This window comes from Phlebotomus papatasi, chromosome 2, assembly GCF_024763615.1.
Source record: "Phlebotomus papatasi isolate M1 chromosome 2, Ppap_2.1, whole genome shotgun sequence".
Lineage (NCBI taxonomy): Eukaryota > Metazoa > Arthropoda > Insecta > Diptera > Psychodidae > Phlebotomus > Phlebotomus papatasi.
In genome coordinates this window covers 40,424,537-40,447,313 of record NC_077223.1, presented here as the reverse complement: position 1 = coordinate 40,447,313, position 22,777 = coordinate 40,424,537, and the positions used below count along the sequence as shown (strand labels likewise).

At 33.7% G+C, this 22,777-nt stretch overlaps 3 protein-coding genes across 3 annotated transcripts; all 3 read right to left on the bottom strand.

The window, feature by feature from the left end:
- Positions 1–469: 469 nt before the first annotated feature.
- LOC129800960 (uncharacterized) lies at positions 470–965 on the bottom strand. The gene is made up of 2 exons (XM_055845707.1): positions 698–965; positions 470–633 (listed from the first exon to the last, which is right to left on the bottom strand). Exons 1-2 carry the CDS (start codon positions 963–965, stop codon positions 470–472), a joined length of 432 nt encoding a protein of 143 aa, XP_055701682.1.
- Positions 966–4,717: 3,752 nt separating this feature from the next.
- Positions 4,718–6,109, bottom strand: LOC129804159 (juvenile hormone acid O-methyltransferase-like). Its single transcript, XM_055851236.1, has 2 exons — positions 5,427–6,109; positions 4,718–5,368 (listed from the first exon to the last, which is right to left on the bottom strand). Exons 1-2 carry the CDS (start codon positions 6,076–6,078, stop codon positions 5,205–5,207), a joined length of 816 nt encoding a protein of 271 aa, XP_055707211.1. The 5' UTR covers positions 6,079–6,109; the 3' UTR covers positions 4,718–5,204.
- A 1,353-nt stretch (positions 6,110–7,462) lies between these two features.
- Positions 7,463–8,373, bottom strand: LOC129800959 (juvenile hormone acid O-methyltransferase-like). Its single transcript, XM_055845705.1, has 2 exons — positions 7,691–8,373; positions 7,463–7,626 (listed from the first exon to the last, which is right to left on the bottom strand). Exons 1-2 carry the CDS (start codon positions 8,343–8,345, stop codon positions 7,463–7,465), a joined length of 819 nt encoding a protein of 272 aa, XP_055701680.1. The 5' UTR covers positions 8,346–8,373.
- Positions 8,374–22,777: the final 14,404 nt, after the last annotated feature.

Genomic DNA, 22,777 nt, shown 5'->3' with positions numbered 1-22,777 from the left:
GTTCTGTGCCGAACAGGTGTCTCTTTGCCCGTTTGACTCCACTAAAAAATGATGAGATCAATACTCTATAATGATCATCAATATAAGATATCTTAGGCACTCAACTAATACAGATTTCAATCTACGATTTAAGCACATAACCTAACTTTTTAAAATTCTTTTTAGGCAAATTTTTGAGGAAATTTTGACTTAAGACTTAATATTAAAGGAAAATAAACAACTAAATCTTCAAAAACAAATAAAATTGTTTTTTATTCAGTTCGATTTATTATATTTCAAGTTCATTGATCTGAACCTCTTAGTCCAGGAGTGAGCAAGAACCGTTTGCGACCGAACAAACGTCAAATGAAAATTGTACGTCAATGGTCAAAACGCAACTTGGACAAACCTCTTTTGACATTTATTCGATTTCAAACGGTTCTTACCCCAGCTCTAGTCTGAAGGCCATGTAACATAACACTATATGCTCTTATTTCTCCCCATATACCACAAGAAGACTACCAGTTTCTTCATCTCCCTCGGAATCCTGGATGATCTTTAGATCGTAAGCCAGTTCAACGGATTCTTTTAAATAATCATCCCGTTCCTCAGGTGTCATCAATGATAGAGGATTAGGAATAGCTGTCATGAATCCTACACAAAAATTGAATATTAAATAAAAGTAAAATTGATTTTGATTTCAAAACTATTAATATACCCAAATACTCTTCCACGCTGTTGAACACAAATTTCGTCTTTTCCCAGTAAACTTTGGTATTGACGTATCCAATAAACTTCATCATATCTGTAATAGTCTTGACTGGATCAGCATCAAGTCTATATGGAAAAGGATATGCCTTAATAATATCCGGAAAGAATTTCTTCCATTTTGGTCTCTCAGCTAGTTGAAAAATTGTGTCTGTGGCGTAGTGTCTTGCCAAAAGTACTAAAAAACATCCTCCTTCAGGTTTTAGCATGTCATACATATTCTGAAAAGCTTTTCTTTGGTTGTCAATCCACATAAAACAATACATGGAAAATATGTGATCGAAGGAAGACTTCATTTTGCCTTCTAATTCGCCAGTTATATCCAGAATATCAAATTGCACTTTGGAAATACCACTGAATTGCCGTTCGGCATGCTGAAGCATAGTTTTTGAAATATCCGTGCAGACGAACCGGGTAAAGTCTTTGGGAAGCATAGGGTAGATGTACTTATAGGATATATCACCAGTTCCACATCCAACGTCTAAAATCGATTCATTTGGCTTCCATTTAAGTAGATGACCGTGCTTCTTAAAATATAGACTTGCGTGTAAATGTCGAGTACGATTGAACTTATTGAAAAGCTGTATATTGTATCGACTGGTCATTTTAACACCAATTTCACTCGAAAGTAAGACAAGTACTGAAAATTATATTACTCCTAATCATTGTGTAGTGATATGATGCCCATATAACATATTAAGAAGAGAGAAAAAATGGCATTGATAAGCCCAGATAAAGCCGGATCATGATCAAACACTAAAAATCGCATTTTTAAATTCATTCTAACTTCAAAGAGACTTTAATAAAAAAAAAGTTATAAATTTCTAGGCACATGATTTATATTAATAAAACATCTCATATCAATTAAACATTATTTTATTATATTTTTTTTATTTCATATTCTGGATTTCCTATATATTCATATTTTTCATATTCTGCCATATAATGTTGAATTACTCAGTACATTTAAAAAAAATTCCAAAAACGGAAATCGTTGGAGATATTTTCAAAATAAAGCGTAAAATATAATTTTGAAAGCGTTTGTGCTCACAGACGATAAACAAAAGGATTCAGGAAATGTCGATTTTGGGTGGATACCTTATTAATCGGTAGGGGAGACTGGGGCAAAAACTCACAAAACGGATATTTTATTTTTTTACAAGCTACTCGAGCGCTTCAAAAATTTCTAATTAGCGCCATTTTATAGGAAATTTACCGCTCTATAACTTTTTGAAAGTAATATTCCTCTATTTTGTAAGGAAATACGTTTATCGAGCCAATTTCTAAAAGGTAATTTTGTGACCATTCTCAAAAATGCTGGGGCAAATAGTACCAGGCATTGGGTATTATCATATTTTGATTCGCCTCATTACAGGCTTTCGTAAATTTGAAAAAAAAAAATACCTAGAGGACATATTTTCATAGAAAATTTATTCATCCACATCTTTGAAAAATACCGTTTTCTCTGCGAGAAAAGTGAGAAAACGAGGAAAGCGCTTTGCAAGCTATTTTAGAAAAAAGACACAAAAGACTGTAAATCGTTTGACCAATGCAAACAAAAAGCGGCGAGACATGATAATGATGTTTCTTTTCGCCGTGAGACTTCAGAAATTGCTTCCCTTTTTTGTTACTTTTTGGTCTATACTTTTTGTTACTTTTTACCCCAAATGGCCATTTTTAATAAAAGGATTTCTGGAGAAAAGACTTTTGTGAAATTCTAAAATAGATAGCAGATTCGTATTCAAAAAATCCAAATTATTTAGAAAATATTCACCAGTGAATCAATTTTGGAAAATAAGTAGGTAATAATTGTTATCTTCTGCAAGGAAAATATTTCAAAAATTGGGCTAAAAATTTCGATATTTTTATTTTCTAATTCCTTGTTCGAATTCTAAGAATCTTACGATATTGAAGAAGATCTATGGAGGCTGCCTATAGAAAAAAATTGAGCCGCTATCTTTTTTACCTTGGAAGATATTGAATTTTGAGTTTTTCGATTTGTGACTTTTTGCCCCAGTCTCTAGAGACAGAAAACATGAACGTAGGGTAGTGATTACTTATGGGCGTTATACATTTACAGACAGCGTTCAAAAAACTTGATTTTTTACCTAAAAAATATTTCGAAATCTTTTGTATTAGATTAAAACTTAAGATTGGAAGCTGTTCATAAATGTTCAACGTTCATAACCGATGGCTCCACCCTACGTAATTTTATTCATTTACTCATATAGTAATAGTAATAGTAATACTTATTCAATCACAAAAATAGAGTTCATCCCTCTTACAAAATCTTCAAATTCTTTTTATTATATTGGTATATTTCTCTAAATTGTATGATTATGTCTAAATATAAATCACTTAATAAAATCCTTTCGAGGTTAATTTTTTATCCTAACTGTAGAAATATATTGAATCAAATAATAGGGAAGGCTGAGGCTACATTGAAAAACCGCTATTTTTCACATATCTCTAAAGAAAGCAAGACATATCCAATATTTAATATAGATCCAGAAGATTGTTTATCTAAATTACGTTAAAGCTCAATTTCCTTCAGAATAGATATACACAAAAAGTATCGTTTTCACTGTGGCCCACCTCCTCTAAAATGAAGAGCTTTAAATATTACAATAATGTAATGAAGAGTAAAGCACATATTTAGTAGGATATATCCTTATTTCTCTCCATATACCACAAGATTTCTACCCATTTCCTCTTCTCCTTCGGATTCCTGGATGATTTTCAGTTCGTAACCCAGTTCAATGGATTCTTTTAAATAATCTTCCTGTTCTTCAGGTGTCATCAACGACAAAGAATTAGGAATACCTGTGATGAACCCTAAAGAATAATCGAATATTATAATCGTATAAATGTTTTTAATTTCAGAAATTCTACTTTACCCAAATATTCTTCCTCACTGTTAAACACAAAATTCGTCTTTTCCCGATAAACTTTGAAATTGACGTATCCAATCAACTTCATCATATCTGTAATAGTCTTGACTGGATCAGCATCAAGTCTATATGGAAAAGGATGAGTTTTATTAATATCCGGAAAGAATTTCTTCCATTTTGGTCTCTCAGCTAGTTGATAAAGTGCATCAAATACATAGTGTCTATCCGAAAAGATAAGAAAACATCCTCCACCAGGCTTTAGCATTTCATAGATATTCTGAAAGGCTCTTCTTTGATTGCTGATCCACATAAGACAAAATACAGAAAATATGTGATCGAAAGTACATTTCATTTTGTTATCAACTTCGTCAGTTATATCCAAAATATCAAATTGCACTTTGGGAATGCCATTGAATTGCTTCTCAGTTTCCTGTAGCATACTTCTTGAGATATCCGTACAGACAAATCGGGAAAAATCTTTGGGCAGCATGGGGTAGATGTACTTGTAGGATAGGTCACCAGTTCCACAGCCAATATCCAAAATCGATTCATTAGGTTTCCATTTAAGAAGGTGACCGTGCTTCTTAAAATATAGACTTGCGTGTATATGTCGAACGCGATTAAACTTTCTAAAAATTTGTATATTGTAGAGATTGCTCATTTTAACAGCTCTTTCAATTGAAATTCAGACAAGTACTGAAAATCATATTACTCCTAGTCATTGTGTACTGATATGACATTCATATAAAAAAATGAAGAGAGAGAAGAAAGCCACTGATAAACCCAGATAAAACCAAACATAGAAGAGACCGGGGTACCTTTAGCCATCAAATGAAACTTTTTTCTTCGCGCAATTTTTGGGAGCAAACAAGATAAGGTTTATCTAATGGTTTTATTTTTAATAAATAGCATTAGGATATTAGCTGTATGAAACAGTGTTGTCCACAACTCTAAAATTCCTGAATTTTACTAAACAGGATAATGAAAAAACATGACACATTGGCTAAACAAGAAAAATCCGCTAGCTAATTCTACCCCTGGCTAAATGTACCCCGGTTTCCCCTACATCAATAATTGAAAAATTGTTTATGTGTTTGTATTCATTAAAACTTCACATAGACAAATCAGCTTACATATATTGTTGTGATAAAGAAAAAATTAAACTCGAATTAATATTAAATGGGGTGAAAGTGAGTTTGAGTCCATCATCTTAATGTAAAAAGTACACTTACTGACACTTTAAGAACTTGGTTTGGTATGGCATAACTCTTCTTGACACCTGCAGTACTAATTTGGAATATTAAATTTGAACACCTCTCGTTGTAAAAAATGGCAGAATACAGAAAAATCACCAGGTTAATCGCACTTTGTATGACATATTTAAAAAACAAAAGTCAAGGTAGTGAATGTATTGCACTATTTCTCTAAATCGGAATATAAATTAATATCGTTAAACAAAGCTACTAATAGATCAATATTTATATTCTTAGTGCAGAATTTAATTATCAGATGAGATATCTCAGATAGGATATCTGAAGCATACAGTGAAAGGTCTAATAAATACACTTATTTCTTTCCATATACCACAAGAAAGCTACCGGTTTTATCATCTCCTGCGGATTTCCGGATGATATTCAGCTCGTAAGCTAGCTCAACTGATTCTTTTAAATAATTTTCCTGTTCTTCTGATGTCATCTGTGGCAGAGGATTAGGAATGGCTGTGATGAACCCTGAAGTAAAATCGAATATTTATCTAAGTTTTCTTTTATTTCAAAATCGTTAATTCACCTAAATACTCCTCCGCACTATGAAACACGAAATTTGTCTTTTCTAAGTAAACCTTAGTATTGACATATCCTATTAATTTCATCATATCCGTAATAGTTTTGACTGGATCAGGATCAAGTCTATATGGGAAAGGATAAGTTTTAGTAACATCAGGAAAGAATTTCTTCCATTTTGGTCTCTCAGATAATTGAAAGACCGTTTCTATAATAAGTTGTCTGTTCACAAAGATCAGAAAACATTCTCCACCAGGCTTTAGCATGTCATAGATATTCTGAAAAGCCTTTCTTTGGTTGCTGATCCACATAAGACAGTTCACACAGAATATATGATCAAAAGTACACTTCTTGTCTTCTACTTCGCCAGTTATATCCAAAATATCAAATTGCATTTTGGGAATGCCACTGAATTGCTGTTCGGCTTGCTGAAGCATAGTTTTTGAGATATCCGTGCAGACAAATCGGGAAAAGTCCTTGGGCAGCATAGGGTAGATGTACTTGTAAGATATGTCACCAGTTCCACAGCCAATATCCAAAATCGATTCATTAGGTTTCCATTTAAGTAGATGACCGTACTTCTTAAAATATAGGCCTGAGTGTAAGTCTCTAACTCTATTGAATTTCTTGAAAAGTCGTAAATTGTAGAGATTGTTCATTTTAACGTCTATCTTAACCGATAGCAAGAAAAGCACTGACTATTGCACTATTGCTAGTCATTGTTCATTGATAGTATTCGTGAAAAGAAAAAAATAATTTGATAAGCACAAATAAATTCCAATAACCACTAAACATTGATATGTGCTTTATGTGAGAGCTTAGCTTGAGAAGCGCTACATGAAAGTTATTGTTTTATTTTGGGTTAATTAATTGGATGGTAACGTATTCGAAAAGAGCCACAAGTCACGAATTAAGTTAAAAATTAAATTCGGTTTATTTATCAATCGAATTTCATGCATTTCAAAAAATACACTTAGGGGAAACTGAGGCACCACCAAACACGGGGTACCACAAAACACTGCGATTTTTTAATCAGATATTCGACTTCTCAGGACAAGGCCTATAGGAATTTATAGGCACTATAGGGATACTTGTCCATTGAAGGAATGGTCGAGATAGTCCAAGTAGTTTAGAAATAAAAATTTGTGTTTGGTGCTACCCCGTGTTTGGTGTTACCCCGTGTTTGGTGGTGCCCCAGTTTCCCTATGACACTGTTATAAAAAATCTTTGGAAAATAACACTCAAATTCGAGCACAGCGCGAGTTTTCACAATCATCGCTTTTGGTATATTCCATTTTATCGCAAATTCAAATAGGCATATTAATAATCTAAACCATCCTACAATGAAAAGAAGACAATATTAATTTAATAAACAATAAAAATTAAAATGCCGATATGTTATTGCTGTGTTACCGATTAAGACCCATGCAGTCGCATTAAGCAATTTAAAAGCATTCGTTTAAGTCCAATCCAATTAAGCAAAAGGGTAGAGGCAACAAACACACAAACCTTTGACTTTGAAAAATTCTTTTTGGCGGACTTTCCGGTTATAGATTTATACGGACTAAGATTCGCCAGGACTACCTTCAAAACAGTTTGTAAAACTGGAAGTTTGTATACGGTATCAAAATAATATAAAAATAAAACATAGTTTGTAATAAATAATAAAAATAACACCAAAAAATGTCGCCTTATGGGAGTGATTAAAAATCAGTTGTTGATATCTCTTGCAGTTGGGTTTTTATACAATATATTTAGACAAAAATACGCAAAACGCATTATTTTACTCAAAACTTCAAATTTCAAGAAGTTTTGCGCTTTGAGCTTAAGGTATAAATGGAATATATCTTAACCAACTTAATCACAATTGTCCTACGCAACATTAATTAATCAAGACAAAACCTATTTTTTAGTGTAAACTAAAATAAGTTTAATTTGTACTGACGTTTAAGAACCTCAGATAATGAAGATGAATTAGGTATACCAGTAGTGTAATAAAAGATATCTGAATAAGTACACGTAGAAAAAAATGATGAAATATTTTTATTTCTCTCCATATACCACAAGAAATCTACCAGTTTCATAATCTCCTACAGATTCCTGAATGATTTTCAGGTCGTAAGCCAGTTCAACGGATTCTTTTAAATAATTTTTCTGTTCTTCTGATGTCATCAACGATAGAGGATTAGGAATGGCTTTGATGAACCCTGAAGTAATATTGAATTTGAATAGTTATCTTACATTTTTTTATTTCCAAAATCGTTAATTTACCTATATACTCTTCCGCACTGTGAAACACAAAATTCGTCCTTTCTAAATGAACTTTTATATTGACGTATCCAATCAACTTCATCATATCCGTAATAGTTTTGACTGGATTAGAATCAAATCTATATGGAAAAGGATGAGTTTTATTAATATCCGGAAAGAATTTCTTCCATTTTGGTCTCTCAGAAAGTTGAAAAACTGTATCCATAACGAAATGTCTGTCCAAAAAGATCAGAAAACATTCTCCACCAGGCTTCAGCATGTCATAGATATTCTGAAAAGCCTTTCTTTGCTCACTAACCCACACAATACAGTACAAGGAAAATATGTGATCAAAAGTACACTTCATTTGGCCTTCTACTTCGCTAGCTATATCCAGAATATCAAATTGCACTTTGGGAATGCCACTGAATTGCTGTTCGGCTTGCTGAAGCATAGTTTTTGAGATATCCGTACAGACAAATCGGGAAAAATCTTTGGGCAGCATAGGGTAGATGTACTTATAGGATAGATCACCAGTTCCACATCCAACGTCTAAAATCGATTCATTAGGTTTCCATTTAAGTAGATGACCGCGCTTCTTAAAATATAGACTTGCGTGTACGTCCCTGATTCTACTGAATTTATTCAAAAGCCGTACATTGTAGAGATTGCTCATCTTAACGTCCGTCCGAAGCAAAAGCAGAAAGAAAACTAACCATTATAGAATTAGAGTGCTCCTGATAAATTCTGGATTTCTATCATACTAATATTTGTTGGAGTAAACTAGTCGATGATAAGCTTGAATAAATACTTTTTGCTGAAAGTTCAATTAGATAGCATAATCCTCGCAAAATGCGTAGAATCTGAAAACGGTTTTGATTGGAACTTAATCAGACGTCGAGGGTAAAAAAAAAGATGACTCCTAGGGTAATAAATATATATTTGAGATATACGTATGTCATTAATTCCAAAAAAGCACTATTGTAAAACGCAGAAATATAACTTTAGCTTTCCCCCAACATTTTTGGTGCTTACGCACCTCTCCCCAATGCCAAGTGGTGTTATGCGTGGTATCTACCTCACTGTAATAGCGGTTAGAAACAGAAGTTTGGAATTCAATTTTAAATTCCAGTCGAGTCATCGATTCAACACACTAACTTACATCGCCTGATGTAAGTCAGTGTGTGATCATGACGCTTTGAGGTGGGCCATACAGATCGGCCAGAGTAAAATCTTGGCCCCATGAGTGTTTTTCCTCCTATAAGACTCTTTAAGTCTTATACTCCTTATACTATATTACCCAAATGCTCTTACTCGTTAAACATAAAATTTGACTCTTACAAGTAAACCTTAATATTGGTGTATCCAATCAACTTCATCATATCTGTAATACTTTGGACTGAATCGACTTCATGTCAGCACGGGAAAGGGTTCGTCAAAATCTGTAAAGAATTTCTCCCATTTTTGCCTTGTAGATAATTGATAAATTATATCAATTGTAAAATGTTTCTCGAAAAAGATAAGAAAACATCCTCCACCAGGCTTTAGTATTTCATACACTCTTAGAAAAAATTAGTTCGTACAAGCTCATATGCAGTTATTAGAACTATAAAATATAGTAAATATAGACCCAACTATATATTTAGTTTGGGTAACTAAATGAAATAGTTGACCACAGTTAGTTAAAGTATCCTTTTCATTTAGTTATCACAACTAAATCAAAATAGTAATGGGTACTATAACATATTAGTTCCAATTACTAAATAAATGGGGTTGATACCCATCTTATTGGCTGTAATAACTATATCATATTAGTTGTGGTTACTATATAGCATTCATTGTGTTGCATATTTCTTATTAGTTGCTTAAAATTCAAAAGAGCTTCAACGCATTACTAAAATAAAAACCACTCTTTACTATTGGAAAAGTAGTCATAACTTTATGAAAATATAGGCCCATCTATTTACATTGGTTGTGAGAACTAAAAGGAATTAGTGACCAATATTAGTTGGGATAATGATTTCATTTAATTAACACAAGCAAATATAATTGTATGAAAGCAATATGAAATAATTGCCGCAACTTATCCACGTAAATATTGTCTTATATTCTCACTACTAATAAATTTATTATGAGTATAATGTTTTAAGAATATAAGAACTATTTTAAATAGATTTGATAATAATCGCCCGAACAACTAATTTTCATTAGTAATCACGTCTAAACTTTTCTAAGAGTGTAGATATTCTGAAAGGCTCTTCTTTGATTGCTGATCCACAAAAGACAATGTACAGAAAATATGCCGAAAGAACACTTCTTGTCTTCTACTTCGCCAGTTATATCCAGAATATCAAATTGCACTTTGGGAATGCCACTGAACATCTTCTCAGCTTCTTGGATCATAGTTCTTGAGATATCCGTGCAGATATACCGGGTAAAGTCTTTAGGCAGTAGAGAATAGGTGCAGATGTGTGATAGGTTATCAGTTCCACTTCCACATCCAATGTCCAAAATTGGTATTCATTAGTTTTTCATTTAGGTATAGCTGACCATATTTCTTAATAAATTCATTTGCGTAGAAATGTCTATTGCGAATGAACTTATTGTAAAGGGGTATATTGTACAAATTACTCATTTAAACGCCTATCTCAATCGAAAGCAAAGAGAATAAACTTATAAAGCATTTTCAGTTGTCATGCAATGATAAGATAGGTGATGATTTTTATTTCTATTTCTTTTAGATGTATGGGTTAAACTTTGATTTTACTAGAGCAATATCAAAGTAAGATTTAGTGTTTATTTTGTCAATTATAAATCTGTGGTCTTTGGGATTTGAGCTGAACCTATAATCTTAAGCCTATTTAACTCTCACAGTAGGGGGAAGTTTAGTATATTTGAATTTAGGCACCTTTGAAATAGGGTTTTTGCTCTTACTTTTATATGGAATTGGATCCTATCATAATATAACTTAGTTCTGCAAAATAAATCTGAAGCAGGATTTCTCTATTCCAAAGGCGCCACACTTACAATATTTCAAATCTAATTTTCAATTCATACATGAATTTACCCCACCTTACCCTACTTAAGTAATGAATTTACGAAAAGAATAAAGAGAAGCCACTGATAAGACATGGGCTCACAAAAAACAAAAAATTTTCTAAAGAAAAAAAGTTGTTGAAACGAATGATAAGATTTTAGACGGTAGTCCACCTTGGAGAAAGAGAAAGGAAAAAAAAGAAGAAAGAAGAAGAGAGACAAAATCAGAGACTTTCTAAGATCCAGCATGTTGATAAGACTCGCGGATTGCAGATACTTAAACGGTCACTACCCGGAATTGAATTAAATAAAGTGAGGCCCTTTACAAAGAGTGATCGATAGGGATAGTCACCTTGAACCTTCGGCACTATGAGTCTTCGAACCCTGGCCGAACCTCCCCTAACAAGAAGACTCGACAGGTACTCGGGACATCCAGAGATCAACAGATGAAACAGGAATAGAACAGCTCTCATATTCATTAGGGATACAAAATCCCAACCAATAAAGACGTTTCTATGTGGGGTTATGTGGTCCCGGCGACTTGAACCGCAGATACACCTGACATAATCATTGAAAGAAACTGTAAGGCAATGAATTGTGTCACTACCCGCCGCAACCCGCCGCAACCCGCCGCAACCCGCCGCACCTCGCTCGCGCGAGGATCAAGCGAGTATCATAGGGCGTTATGTCTAAAAGTGTATTGAGGGAATAGTTGACCTCGATGATTAATGATTCGATGATTATTATTGTATAAGGTGAACTTCAGGAGTCCCGGTCAAAATCCCGAACGCTAAAACCCCGAAATCCAAAATTGCGAATGCCAAAATTCCGAATTGGCCAAAATCCCAAAGTATTAAAAGTATCATAGCTACTCCAACGATTGCACCCTCGCTTGCTGGTGACAAAGGGAAATTTTATGTGTCTTGAGAAATTATGCTACACATTATCCTCCCTTATAAATTCATCCCTTTTTGAATTTTGCCTCCGGAAATTCAGGTGAATTAAATTATCTTCTAGTTGAATTTAGATAACTTTCGATAAGAAAATTATACTATCATCACTGTTCAAATACTTAAACTTTGGCACAATCTAGTTAATTTTACGAGACTCAAAAAGATAATCAATGTTAGTAACGAATTTGTTCCGAAACGTAGCTCGTCCACGGACACCGAAAATTTTTGGAACAAATTTGTACCTTCTAAGAGAAACAAAAAGATACCCAATTTTAGAAACGAATTTGTTCCAAAAACTAGCTCGTCCAGTATAAACTCGTATCCCTCCTCCCACACTCAGTCAGTCACCCGTCACCAACGAAGCAAGGCGGACGCCAAATCTGTGGCAATTTTCGTATTACATGGTTTCACTTTTTTAATTCGAGATTCCCTTCCTCTCCTGCTGCCAGCACTCGCATATAATTTCGTCATGCACGCGTCTGTATAAAACATTCTCAAGTTAATTTTTATTTGATCTTTCTTATGAACTTTCGCCACCGAAATCCATCTCTACTGAAGTATAGACCTTAACTGCGAGACGAAATCTTTTACACGAATTTGTTCCCGACAATGGGAACAATAAGATTCCCCATATGAGTAACAATTTCGTTCCAAAAAGTACCTCGTCCACGGACACAAAAGTTTTTTGGAACAAATATGTTACAGATGTAGGAATAATATGGTTATAAAAAAAATGTAGCAATTTGTTCCTGATAGTGGGAACAAAATATCCGAGTGCAAAAATTGTATTCCGACTTTCAGGAAAAAAAATTGTATAGAACGAAATCAACTAAGTACAAATTTATAATACAAGATAGTTCAGTTTAAATTCCTGGCAGTAGTCAACTCTCATGTGGTAGTAGACAACTTCTAGATCTTAAAAATTATGGATCAAAATTTTCCGTCGAGACTTAAAATACAATAAAGATTCCTATCCCAATCCGCAAAAAATTACTCTGACTCAAAAATGACTGGTTTTTGGTGTACAAGAAATGGTCAAAAAGATTACTCCTAATTGGAATCTTAAAAATTAGTCATATTCTCATCGTATTTTGGTCACAGCATTACTCAAGATTGAATTAGTAATATTATCGTTATTTTACGGTTCTAAAGTTTACTCTGCCGTGCGGTAACAAAAGCGACTCCAAACGACGGTCTTTTTCCGTACAAAAAATGACGCGCCAAAAACAATGCATTTGACGTCCTTCTCTACCGCGTAGGTACGAAATCGACGTACGCACTTTGAATGAAGACGTTAAGTGCACATCACAACTTTGTATTGCACTACCACCGTAGACACTATTTTTTCAACAATTCTTCACATTTTTTATCGTTTTCTACTATGTTCTATATAATTTTTTCTAATTTTTCCCTAATTCACTACTCACATTTACGAAAAGATTTTTGCCATTCGACTATTGCTGAATGAGCCATCCGACATATCGAAAATTTTCTAACTGGATAGCAACAACACAAAAAAAATCTTTTAAAATTTTCACTAAATAGGGGAAGTGTGCCAAATTTCGGCCAGCTTCTAATTTCGGCCACTTTGAGTGTAATTTCGGCCATGGAAATAAATTAATTAAAATTATGTATGTAATCTTCGAATAGTCAATGAATTCATTTTGCTTTCAAATATTTATCCATTTTAGGACGTATTAACACAAAGACAGTTAAATTTTAGGTATAATTTGAATTTAAATTGCGTTGTAAAAACTCAGTGTGGAAAGAGTCTTACAAAAAATGTGACAGATTGATTGTGTCTCTAGCAGTCTTGTGATTTGTGGTGAAGTGCAGAAGGTTTTCCTTCGGTGTTTTTCATGAAAATTGATTAGTTTTCATTAAAGATTGTTTCTGTTTATGTTAATAGGGAATCAATCTTTTAATTTCGGGTAAAATTTCCCAGCTGGATCCTGTGTTTCGCGTAAAAAAGTATATACTTTGTGAGCGTCTCTCCGGTGAGGTAGTGTTGCCTATTTCGGTAACATCTTTTGCTTTCCTAAATTTCTTATTCATTTTATGTTTTTTTTTCAATTTCTGAGTTCTACAATGTCCAGAGAAAAAAACCATCGCTTCTATGTAAAAGATGATGTGGAAAAGGCATTGTAAGAGTTCAGGAAGTGCAAATTGCTACGGGAATCTGCGCATAAATTTGAGATGCTACTCTTCAGGTGTTTAGGACAAATTACACGAAAGACTTCAGGGCTTGTGAGTCATATGAACGTATTAAATTAAATATTAAACTCGTTCCTTTTGACGTTTTGAAATTTTCTATCCGTTCCGTCACAAAAGGTGGTCAAATAAAAGGTGGCCGAAATTTCACACAAAGTGGCCGAAATACTACCCAAAGCAATGTCCATATTTTTATTAATTTTTCAATATTTTAGGAAGTGATTTAAAGAAAACAAAAATGATAAACTAGTCTTGAAGGTTCCACACAACCCTCCCGAAATGGAAGCAACAAAAAATATCAATATTTATTAAAAATATTGCATTTCAAACTTAGGATTTCGGTGCTTACATGCAACTATGCCGAAATTTGGCACACTTACCCTAGGTCTTTTCGACACAAAATTTTAATCACAGGACACTACAGAAACTGGAGCAAACTCCTGAATCACAAAATTTTATTTTCCAAAAACAATGTTTGTGTGCTTATTATGCAAAAAATTGCCTAATTTTTACATAATTCCTGTCGGCACTGTACTTTTTCGAATCACAACATACATCTCTACCGGGGGAGCTTTTTCTCCCAATGCACATTATAATATTGTTGAGAAAATACGCGAAAATATAAACTACTTTGCGAACTCACAGCACTGAGTAGTTCTATTTGCCATTTGACAAGTAAAATTTCCCCTCAGATATACCCCGTGAAGGGAAGATTTTTTATAGGGACACTGGAAGTTACTGGAAGTCAGCGTCATATTTTGGTCGTGAGCGAGTAATATCAGAGTCATTATGACGCCAAATGACTTCCGTAATTACCGTTATATTATTACCCACTTTCCGTCATTTGACTCTCCTGACGACCGTCATAGGACCCGATTTTGGAATCCAGAATACATACATCCAACGGTAATCTTACTCCAAATTGCTATTTGGGTATAATGAAACTCTTATATTTCGCGAATACGGGCTCTGGTATAAGCCACTGCAATGAAGTCCCCACAAGTCAGGAGTTCAAGAATTCCACAAAGCCTGGATATTTCGTCATCAAATTTTGTACTTTATGAAGTGATACTGGGCAAATTAAAAATTAATTTATGCTAAAATTGTCTATTTAAACTTTTGGAAAATTTTCTCAGTGAATTTTGGGGTATAAGAATTCATTAGAGAAAAGGTCAAATGAATAACAAAATTCTCCTAATTATTGCGTAAACATGCGTGGGGGTTAATTTAGAGTGAAATTACTCATCTCCGCGTGTGACTTAATCAAGTATCTCATTTAATTAAGATGAACCATGAAAGCTCCTAAAAGTTGCACGCACTTTCACGCAAACCCATTTCATAGCAAAACAACCAGTACTTTGATGTGTCTTTTGCGGTTTTGTGGAAATAACTCAGTGTATATGGCATTTCTATGACCTGAAAATTCTTGTCTCTTTTTCCATTAAGAGCACTTGTGAATACTTAATGATGCCATCAAGAAGCTGCCACCCTGCGCTATAATTTTCCATTTCATGGATAACGGTTTTTGAGGAGATGGAAAATCACACTCAAATGTCACATTTTCGGGATGTCAGGATATATGCGTGTATTACAGAAAAATCTGATGGTGGGAAAAAGCTTTACTCTGAAAGCTCATTCTTCACTAAATTGATTTTCTTGTCTCCAATTTTGTTTTTTTTTCTGGCTTGCCACCCCGAAGACAAAAGAATAAAATTTTAAAGAGAACTTTGCAGATTCTGTGGTATTTTTTCACATCATTTTTTCAACATTTTAGCATTGTAATACAATTTAGGGCTCTTTACTTTCACAATTTCACCCAAAAAAAATTGCACTCTCATCCTCGTTCTATTGTTCCACTTTCTTTACTGTATGTATTTCTTCCCTGGATGTTTTATTCTCTTTTTTTTTTGAATATTGACAGATCTTTAATGGCGCCATTAGTGATATTTACCGAACGTCTCGTGATTTCCGGGCATGTTCCATATAGAAATCCTTTTTGGAGGAAAGATGATGTGGGGAAATTCAGAAAATGAGCGGCATGGAGAAGCAAAAGAGGAAGATAGATAAATCCCAGGCGAAGAAACATCAATTCAGAAGCACTTATAGATGTTGAGAGCCATCAAGAGCATATATACACAGTGCAAATAGTAAATTTATACAAGAGAGAGAGAGAGCACCCCAAAGCTTACCCAACAAGAGAACAAGACGAAGAAATGCAACACGGAATTAAACATGAGATTTCAAGTGGTTTGAATCCTTTTGCAAAACTTTTATCTACACACCTTCACGATGTTACCAAACACACGCTTCCCTCTTATCTTCCTGGGATCTCTTAGTATCCTTCCTCTGTCTCCTCTTCTGGAATTTGTTCAATAATTTGTTCAAGACATTTCCTCTCGATGGTCTCTTGAAACAATCGCAAACTTTCTCCTCTGTCTTTTGTGGTTCAAAAAAAAAAACATCAAACTGGAGTTTGATGAGTGCTCAATGTGGCTCTTGAGGAAATGGCAAAAGAAATGGAGTTTATACGACCAGGACACAATCATCAGGAGGAAGTTTGCTTCTTCTGCGGCTTCTGTCACTGCTTTTCACATCAATTTTCCCATGATGATAAAGTTCCTTATTGAATTGAATTTTTAAACTTTTGAGATTGAAAAAGAGTCAGAAATTATTCAAAAGTGAGCTGAATTGTTGGATATGAAAGAAAAACCTTATAAAAAATGTATAATATATCACTTAACTTGGTTAAAACGGAACAGCTAACTTTTCTTTTGACAATTTATTTAAAATAAATTTAACTTTTGTGTTAAAATTTTCTTAACAATTTTAAAATTAATTTGAACTTACAGTAGATTCTCACTCAATCTGCTCTTTTTCAGTCGGGCGAAAAATTTTGTTGACAATTTTCACGTTTAATTATGAAGCTAATTCACTCAAATTCGCTGTAGTTCTTTCTATTTTATCGTAATTCTTTATCATTAAGCGCTTTTTGTGGAATTTACAAAGACTTTGACGCCCAAATCTATCGATAAACCGGATGACATTTTGCCCCAAATGCCCAATTGAGAGAAAGTCTACTGTATATAGCTTTTTGTGGTAAATTTCTCACAATATAAGTCCTAAAATTCTTAATAAAATATCATCAGATCCTTGTATTTCAAATGAAAGTAATTATTTTAGTAATATTGTAACAACATTTTAAAATTCTAATATCCCCGACGATTCGGATAAGTCTTGAAGACTGAGCATATTGAGCTGAATTGATAAAGATGCTCAGAAAAAAAAATTGGAGAGTAATGAAATAATTACTGATAAAGAATTAATATAGAACATTTTTATTTTTACTGACCATTTTTAATTATTTACAGACTCATTTAATTTTTTTTTTACTTTTCAGGTTTGATAATATACCGACGAAAAATATTTAAGGCTTACTCTGTTATCACACTTGCACATTAAAATTTTAATATGATTCACATTAATTGTCGCTGGTGAGAGTCCAAATGTGTAATTTGTGTGTTTGAATCAATTTATATTCAAAATTTGATCTATTTGTTGATAAAAAGGTAGACTTGGCCCGCAAAATTTGATATAAATTGATTTATAGCATTACCCGGCGGGACCAAAATACACAGTTCACATGACATACAATGTATTTACGACTTATTCGTGGAGGAAAAATACATAGTTACACATGTATTATGTATTTGATGAGGACTTGTCATTCAAAAATACAAGTTCACTCACATACACAGTATAAACTACGTATTTCTGTACTGAGAGTACATATTTGTACGAAAACTCCGTATAAACTACGTACTTGTAACTGCAAAATAACTGTCAACACACACATACAGACGCACACGACCAAATGGCGACCAAAAAAACTTGTCACATGCACCTGCCGTTTTTATTTCCAAATATTGACGAAATTATAGAAGTCACAAGGATTTTAATATATTTTATTTAACCAGAGGCAACGATTGAACAATTTAGATAATCACAAAGTATCGTGTAAAAAAAATATTTTGCAAAAACACTCACAGAATGGAATAAAAACTCGCGTATTTTAGGTTTGCAACTTCTTTAATATTATCACTTCACTGTTTTCTACAGATAACACAGCGTCGCATAATTATTATATTATTATAATCACTGAAATTACTAATAATTGTAACACATAATTTGTAAACAGAATATTCCAATGGAAAATATTTCCCGTTGTCAAAACAGCTGACAACGCCTGCCAACAGCATTTTCTGTCATACGGGGTTTTTATTATATTTACGATGTATGTAGTACTGCGTATTTACTCTGTAAGAGATAATACTTCACACGGACACACTCACACAAAAGCACACTTCGGGTCTCATTTGATACAAATAGTACTGAGTAAAATGTATGGGCGTACATGATGATACTGAGTATTCGTACAACGTATATACACAATTTATACGTAGTTTGGTCCCGCCGGGTAATGCGAAAAATTAATGCGATTTTCTCTTTAATTTTTTAATGTGAACAATATTTATGCTTTAGGTAAATTTAAACTTATTTTTGCAGGCCAAGTCCACTTCTTTATCAATAAATAGAAAAACCCCAAATATTAAGTGACTCAAAGACACAAATAACATATTTGGACGCTCACAAGCGACAATTAATGTGAATCACATTAAAATTTTAATGTGCAAGTGTGATAACGCCGTTAGCCAAATGGCTTAACTGCTCTAATTTCTTATCAATCATGAATTTTTGGGAAAATTTAACTTAGGATTGGATTATTAACGATAAATAACCTATTAGGCTCTCAAAATGCAATTAAATTGGACGCTATTTAGGATTTTGAGACCTATGGGAACTGGGCTAAAGCTTTAGTCTGAAGATCGCTTTAGGCCTTAAAGATTGATCCATATTCTCTGATAAAATTTTTTAACTCAAAGCGTTATAACCTCTTTAAGCCTTTAGGTTGTGAAATATAACTAACTTCACAATAACGAAAAGGAAATAAAAATGTCACATTTCTTTAAGTTTTATTTGATTCTAAACTCAGTCGGAAAGAGCTTTTATCGATTTAATTATAAAAAAATGGAAGCAATAGGAATAGATGAAACGTCAGATGAAACGTTAGATGAAATCTCGAAAGCCAAAATCCCGAAAGCCAAAATCCCGAAAGCCAAAATCCCGAATTCTTAATTGTCACAACTAGGGGAGACCGGGGAGGTTTGGGACACTTTTTTATGTTTTGACTTTGAGACACTATTCCAAAAAACCACGATAGTGTATTACAATTTTATGCGGTCTATGGGATACTTATGGGTATTGACTTTACAAAAAGTACTCGATAGAACTTGGAAAACAACTGAGTTTTCTTGGAGAAGATAAATCATTTTATTTGACGCTTTGTCCCAAACCTCCCCGATGTGGGGCAGTATGGGACGCAAAAGGGGATGTTTGGGACGCGTTTTTTCTCGCATAATTTGTATTATTGGAACACGTTAATTAATTTTAAATACCACATTAAAAATATTTCTGATAGAAATAAAAATGTTTCACCCTTTTATTTACACTTAGACATTAATATCAATTTTATTTGTACAGTAGAGTCATTTACTGTCAATCAATTATTTAAAGTATTTTCTTCTTATTTTCCATCTACCTTTCTTTTCTTTTTTTATTCTAAATATTGCAATCATGATTATCAAATTGCCCAAGCGAGTAGATTTTCTTGCAACTCTTAGTTTTGAACTCATTGATGGATTCCTGTTTGATTTTACGACAACTGCATTGTACCTGTTTTATCATTATTTCTCTGCTAGCTCTCGCCTTGCCTTTTCAGGAGAACTTGTTCGAGAAATTTTTGAAAAAAATAGTTTTTAACTAGATTGGGCAAAGATCGAATATCCTCTGGAGAAGAAATTATTGATTCCCTAGACAATTATGGTTTAATTGTCCCTGTAGTTAGAGAAATCTGCTCCACTGGTAAACTTTGCACAAGAAGGAGATTTCCAGTAGAAACTGGGCATTACTCTTCATTTTGACAATAAACAATTGCATACCACCTACAATCTTGTCGAAAATCAACGTCCCATTTATCCCCTTTCAGGTGTCCCAAACATCCCCACGTGTAGTTTTGGTATTTAAAAACTTTAAGTAAAAAACAAGAGCGTATAATCTCTGAAACTTTTATAAAAATATGTCCCCAGATTACAATGCTACCTAATGAGATGAAAAAGTTTTGATTATATAACGCTGATATAAAAAAAGGAAATTAAATGGTAAAAGCCACAGTAAAAATAACAAAGAGGAAAACTGGGACGTCAAAATATACAATTTTTATCAATTTTTAAAAAAAATGTTCATAGAATTAAAACAATAAAACTGAAGATATCCATTCTTTTAGTCAAGATACATCTTAATATTGCCTACGATACAGTAATGGTTCAATCCCATTTATTTCAAAAATTAATTGAAAAAATCGGCTTGTCCCACACTTCCCCTGTCCCAAACATCCCCGGTCTCCCCTACTCCCACGATTGCACAGGGAGATGCAAAGGGGAATTTTCTGTGTCTTGGGAAATTATTCTACACATTATCCTCCATAGAATTTCATCCCTTTAAGAATTTTGAACATTCGGGATTTTGGCGTTCGAGATTTTGGCGTTCGGAATTTCGGCTTTCGGGATTTTGGCTTTCGGGATTTTGGTTTTCGGAATTTTGGGTGCCTGCGATCGAAAACATTGTAACATTCATATTTCTTAAACAATTTTCTAGTTGAGAATTGATTTCGTTTTTGAGAACCCTGCCAAGTAATACCAGCAAGACGTACGGGATCTAAAAAATAATCTTAAAATCTTAAAGAATTTTTATTATACCCACCCTACCCTATAATTTAAATATTAAGTTTTTTATTTTAAATAAAATTAAGAAAATTGTAAATCGGTAATTTCTAGACTTCAAAGCCTTGAAAATTGTCGATATCTTTGTCCGTCAAGAAAACAATTTTTCATATTCTAGTAAGTTACAAAAAAATTCCCCATAAATCTAATTTGGTCAGAATTTATTCTACCATCCTGACACGAATTTTGAAAAAAAATCATACTTTCTTTGTTGATGTAAATTGGCTTTAAGAATTCCACGTCTTATGTGCAGCTAGTCTATGCTGAAGAAATGGGTTTCCTCTCACAAAGTCTCACGCAGTTTATGTTTCTGTGTCATTAAATTCCTCCCTCTTAATAATAGTAAATCACCGTCTTTCCGTTTGAACTTTCATCGATAAATTTCGAGATGAAAAGCACAGCTTCCAGCCAAGTTGGATAAAAATTGCGTGCCTTTCAGGTGGCACCGAAGTGAGTCGCGATGTTGGACAACAAATTTATTAAAATCCGCTTATAAATGCAATCATTAAAAATCCATAACAACTATTCTAAGATACACTGTTGAGGATCTCCTTCGTGCCCAATGCCCATAAAGTTTCTTAGAAAACTCTGAAAAGAGATATTTGCAAGCACCAACTGTGAGTAACACATTTTCAATTTGTCCATTTTCTGCCTCGATATTCAATCTTCTCATGTCTCTATGCTCAATAGTTCCTGAAGGCTTCTGAACAAATTTCCTTATTGACTTTCTGGAGGAAAAAAGGGGGCGGGCACATCTACCTCGTGGTTGGAAAAAATTGGAACATTGAGAAACGAATTTTACCAAAATGAGAAATAGTTCTTGTGGCTGAGAAGAAATCCATTTGTGAGCGAGAAAAATGTCGAAATAGGATGGAAAAGCTGTGTTGGGTGGAAAAAGTTGACAAATAGAATAAAATATTTCACGCTAAAAATTCCACGATCTACCCATTAATCACTTCCTGACTGGAAGATGGTGCTGGAAAGTCATGAAGGAACCTCCTTGGAAATCACTCGAAGGCAAGGAGTAGTAAAAAAAAAATACAGGATGAGCAAAAAATCGACAGTCAATATATCCTGCTGGAAAGCGATTCCAATAAATATCCCATAACTCCCAATGCTTTTCACATGGAAAAAAATATCATGAATTTGATTAAAAATGGACCTTCCATGTGAGAGAACTCAGGAATTAAATTTTTAAATCTAATCAAAAAGGATTGCACCGTATTTTAGATAGACACTGCTGTGAGTCTCTCTTTTTTTTGGAGGGTCACGAAGAGGAGATTGGAATGAAATATATGACGATTGAATAATTGATTGAGATTTGAGGCCACACTAGAGCACAAATTTATCGACACCCTTCGGTCAGTCACGAAATGTGTCCAGAGATTGACCCGCATGCTCAAGCTGTCCATAAAGAATTGACTACCAAAATCAATTTAATTTTTATACACCAACATCACATACACGTTTCGAAAATTTCTCTCTTACTTGCAACTCAATAAAACTGAGATATTTATTTGATTCTATCTTTAATATCGAATTGCCTCAAGGATAAATTTCTTACAGCTATTTATGGTTCCCATGCTCTCTTGGACACTGAAAGATTTCTTCTTAAGCTTAAAGGGCCCATTATACAAAATGTAATACCTGTACCATACAAGAAGGGAGAGAAAATACAAAATATAGGCAACATCCCCCTTCACTTTTAATCCTCTTCAGCACAATTTACTTCCTCGCAAGTCAATGGCATTTCACAAGACAAACATTTTCTATTGAAAATCATTCACTGGGAAAATTCCATGGTACTCCGATATGAGACATTTTCTGCACCTTCCTCCTTTGTGTTGGCCATAAGCTTTATTCCAGCTTTTCCAAGGGGGACAAAAACACAGGCAGAAGGATTTCCCGCGATTTTCATCATGTGAAAAATGGTAGAGTGACACTCGAAAAAAAAGGAAGGCAATACAACTTGAGTGGAATCCTTTGAGATTTTTTTTATACAAAGAAGAATA

Coding starts and splice junctions, on each gene's coding strand:
- LOC129800960 (XM_055845707.1), bottom strand. CDS start 965: ATGTATGACATGCTAAAACCTGAAGGAGGATGTTTTTTAGTACTTTTG. Junction 634..697: donor CAGCGTGGAAGAGTATTTGG/GTATATTAATAG, acceptor ATTTTTGTGTAG/GATTCATGACAGCTATTCCT.
- LOC129804159 (XM_055851236.1), bottom strand. CDS start 6,078: ATGAACAATCTCTACAATTTACGACTTTTCAAGAAATTCAATAGAGTT. Junction 5,369..5,426: donor TAGTGCGGAGGAGTATTTAG/GTGAATTAACGA, acceptor ATTTTACTTCAG/GGTTCATCACAGCCATTCCT.
- LOC129800959 (XM_055845705.1), bottom strand. CDS start 8,345: ATGAGCAATCTCTACAATGTACGGCTTTTGAATAAATTCAGTAGAATC. Junction 7,627..7,690: donor CAGTGCGGAAGAGTATATAG/GTAAATTAACGA, acceptor ATATTACTTCAG/GGTTCATCAAAGCCATTCCT.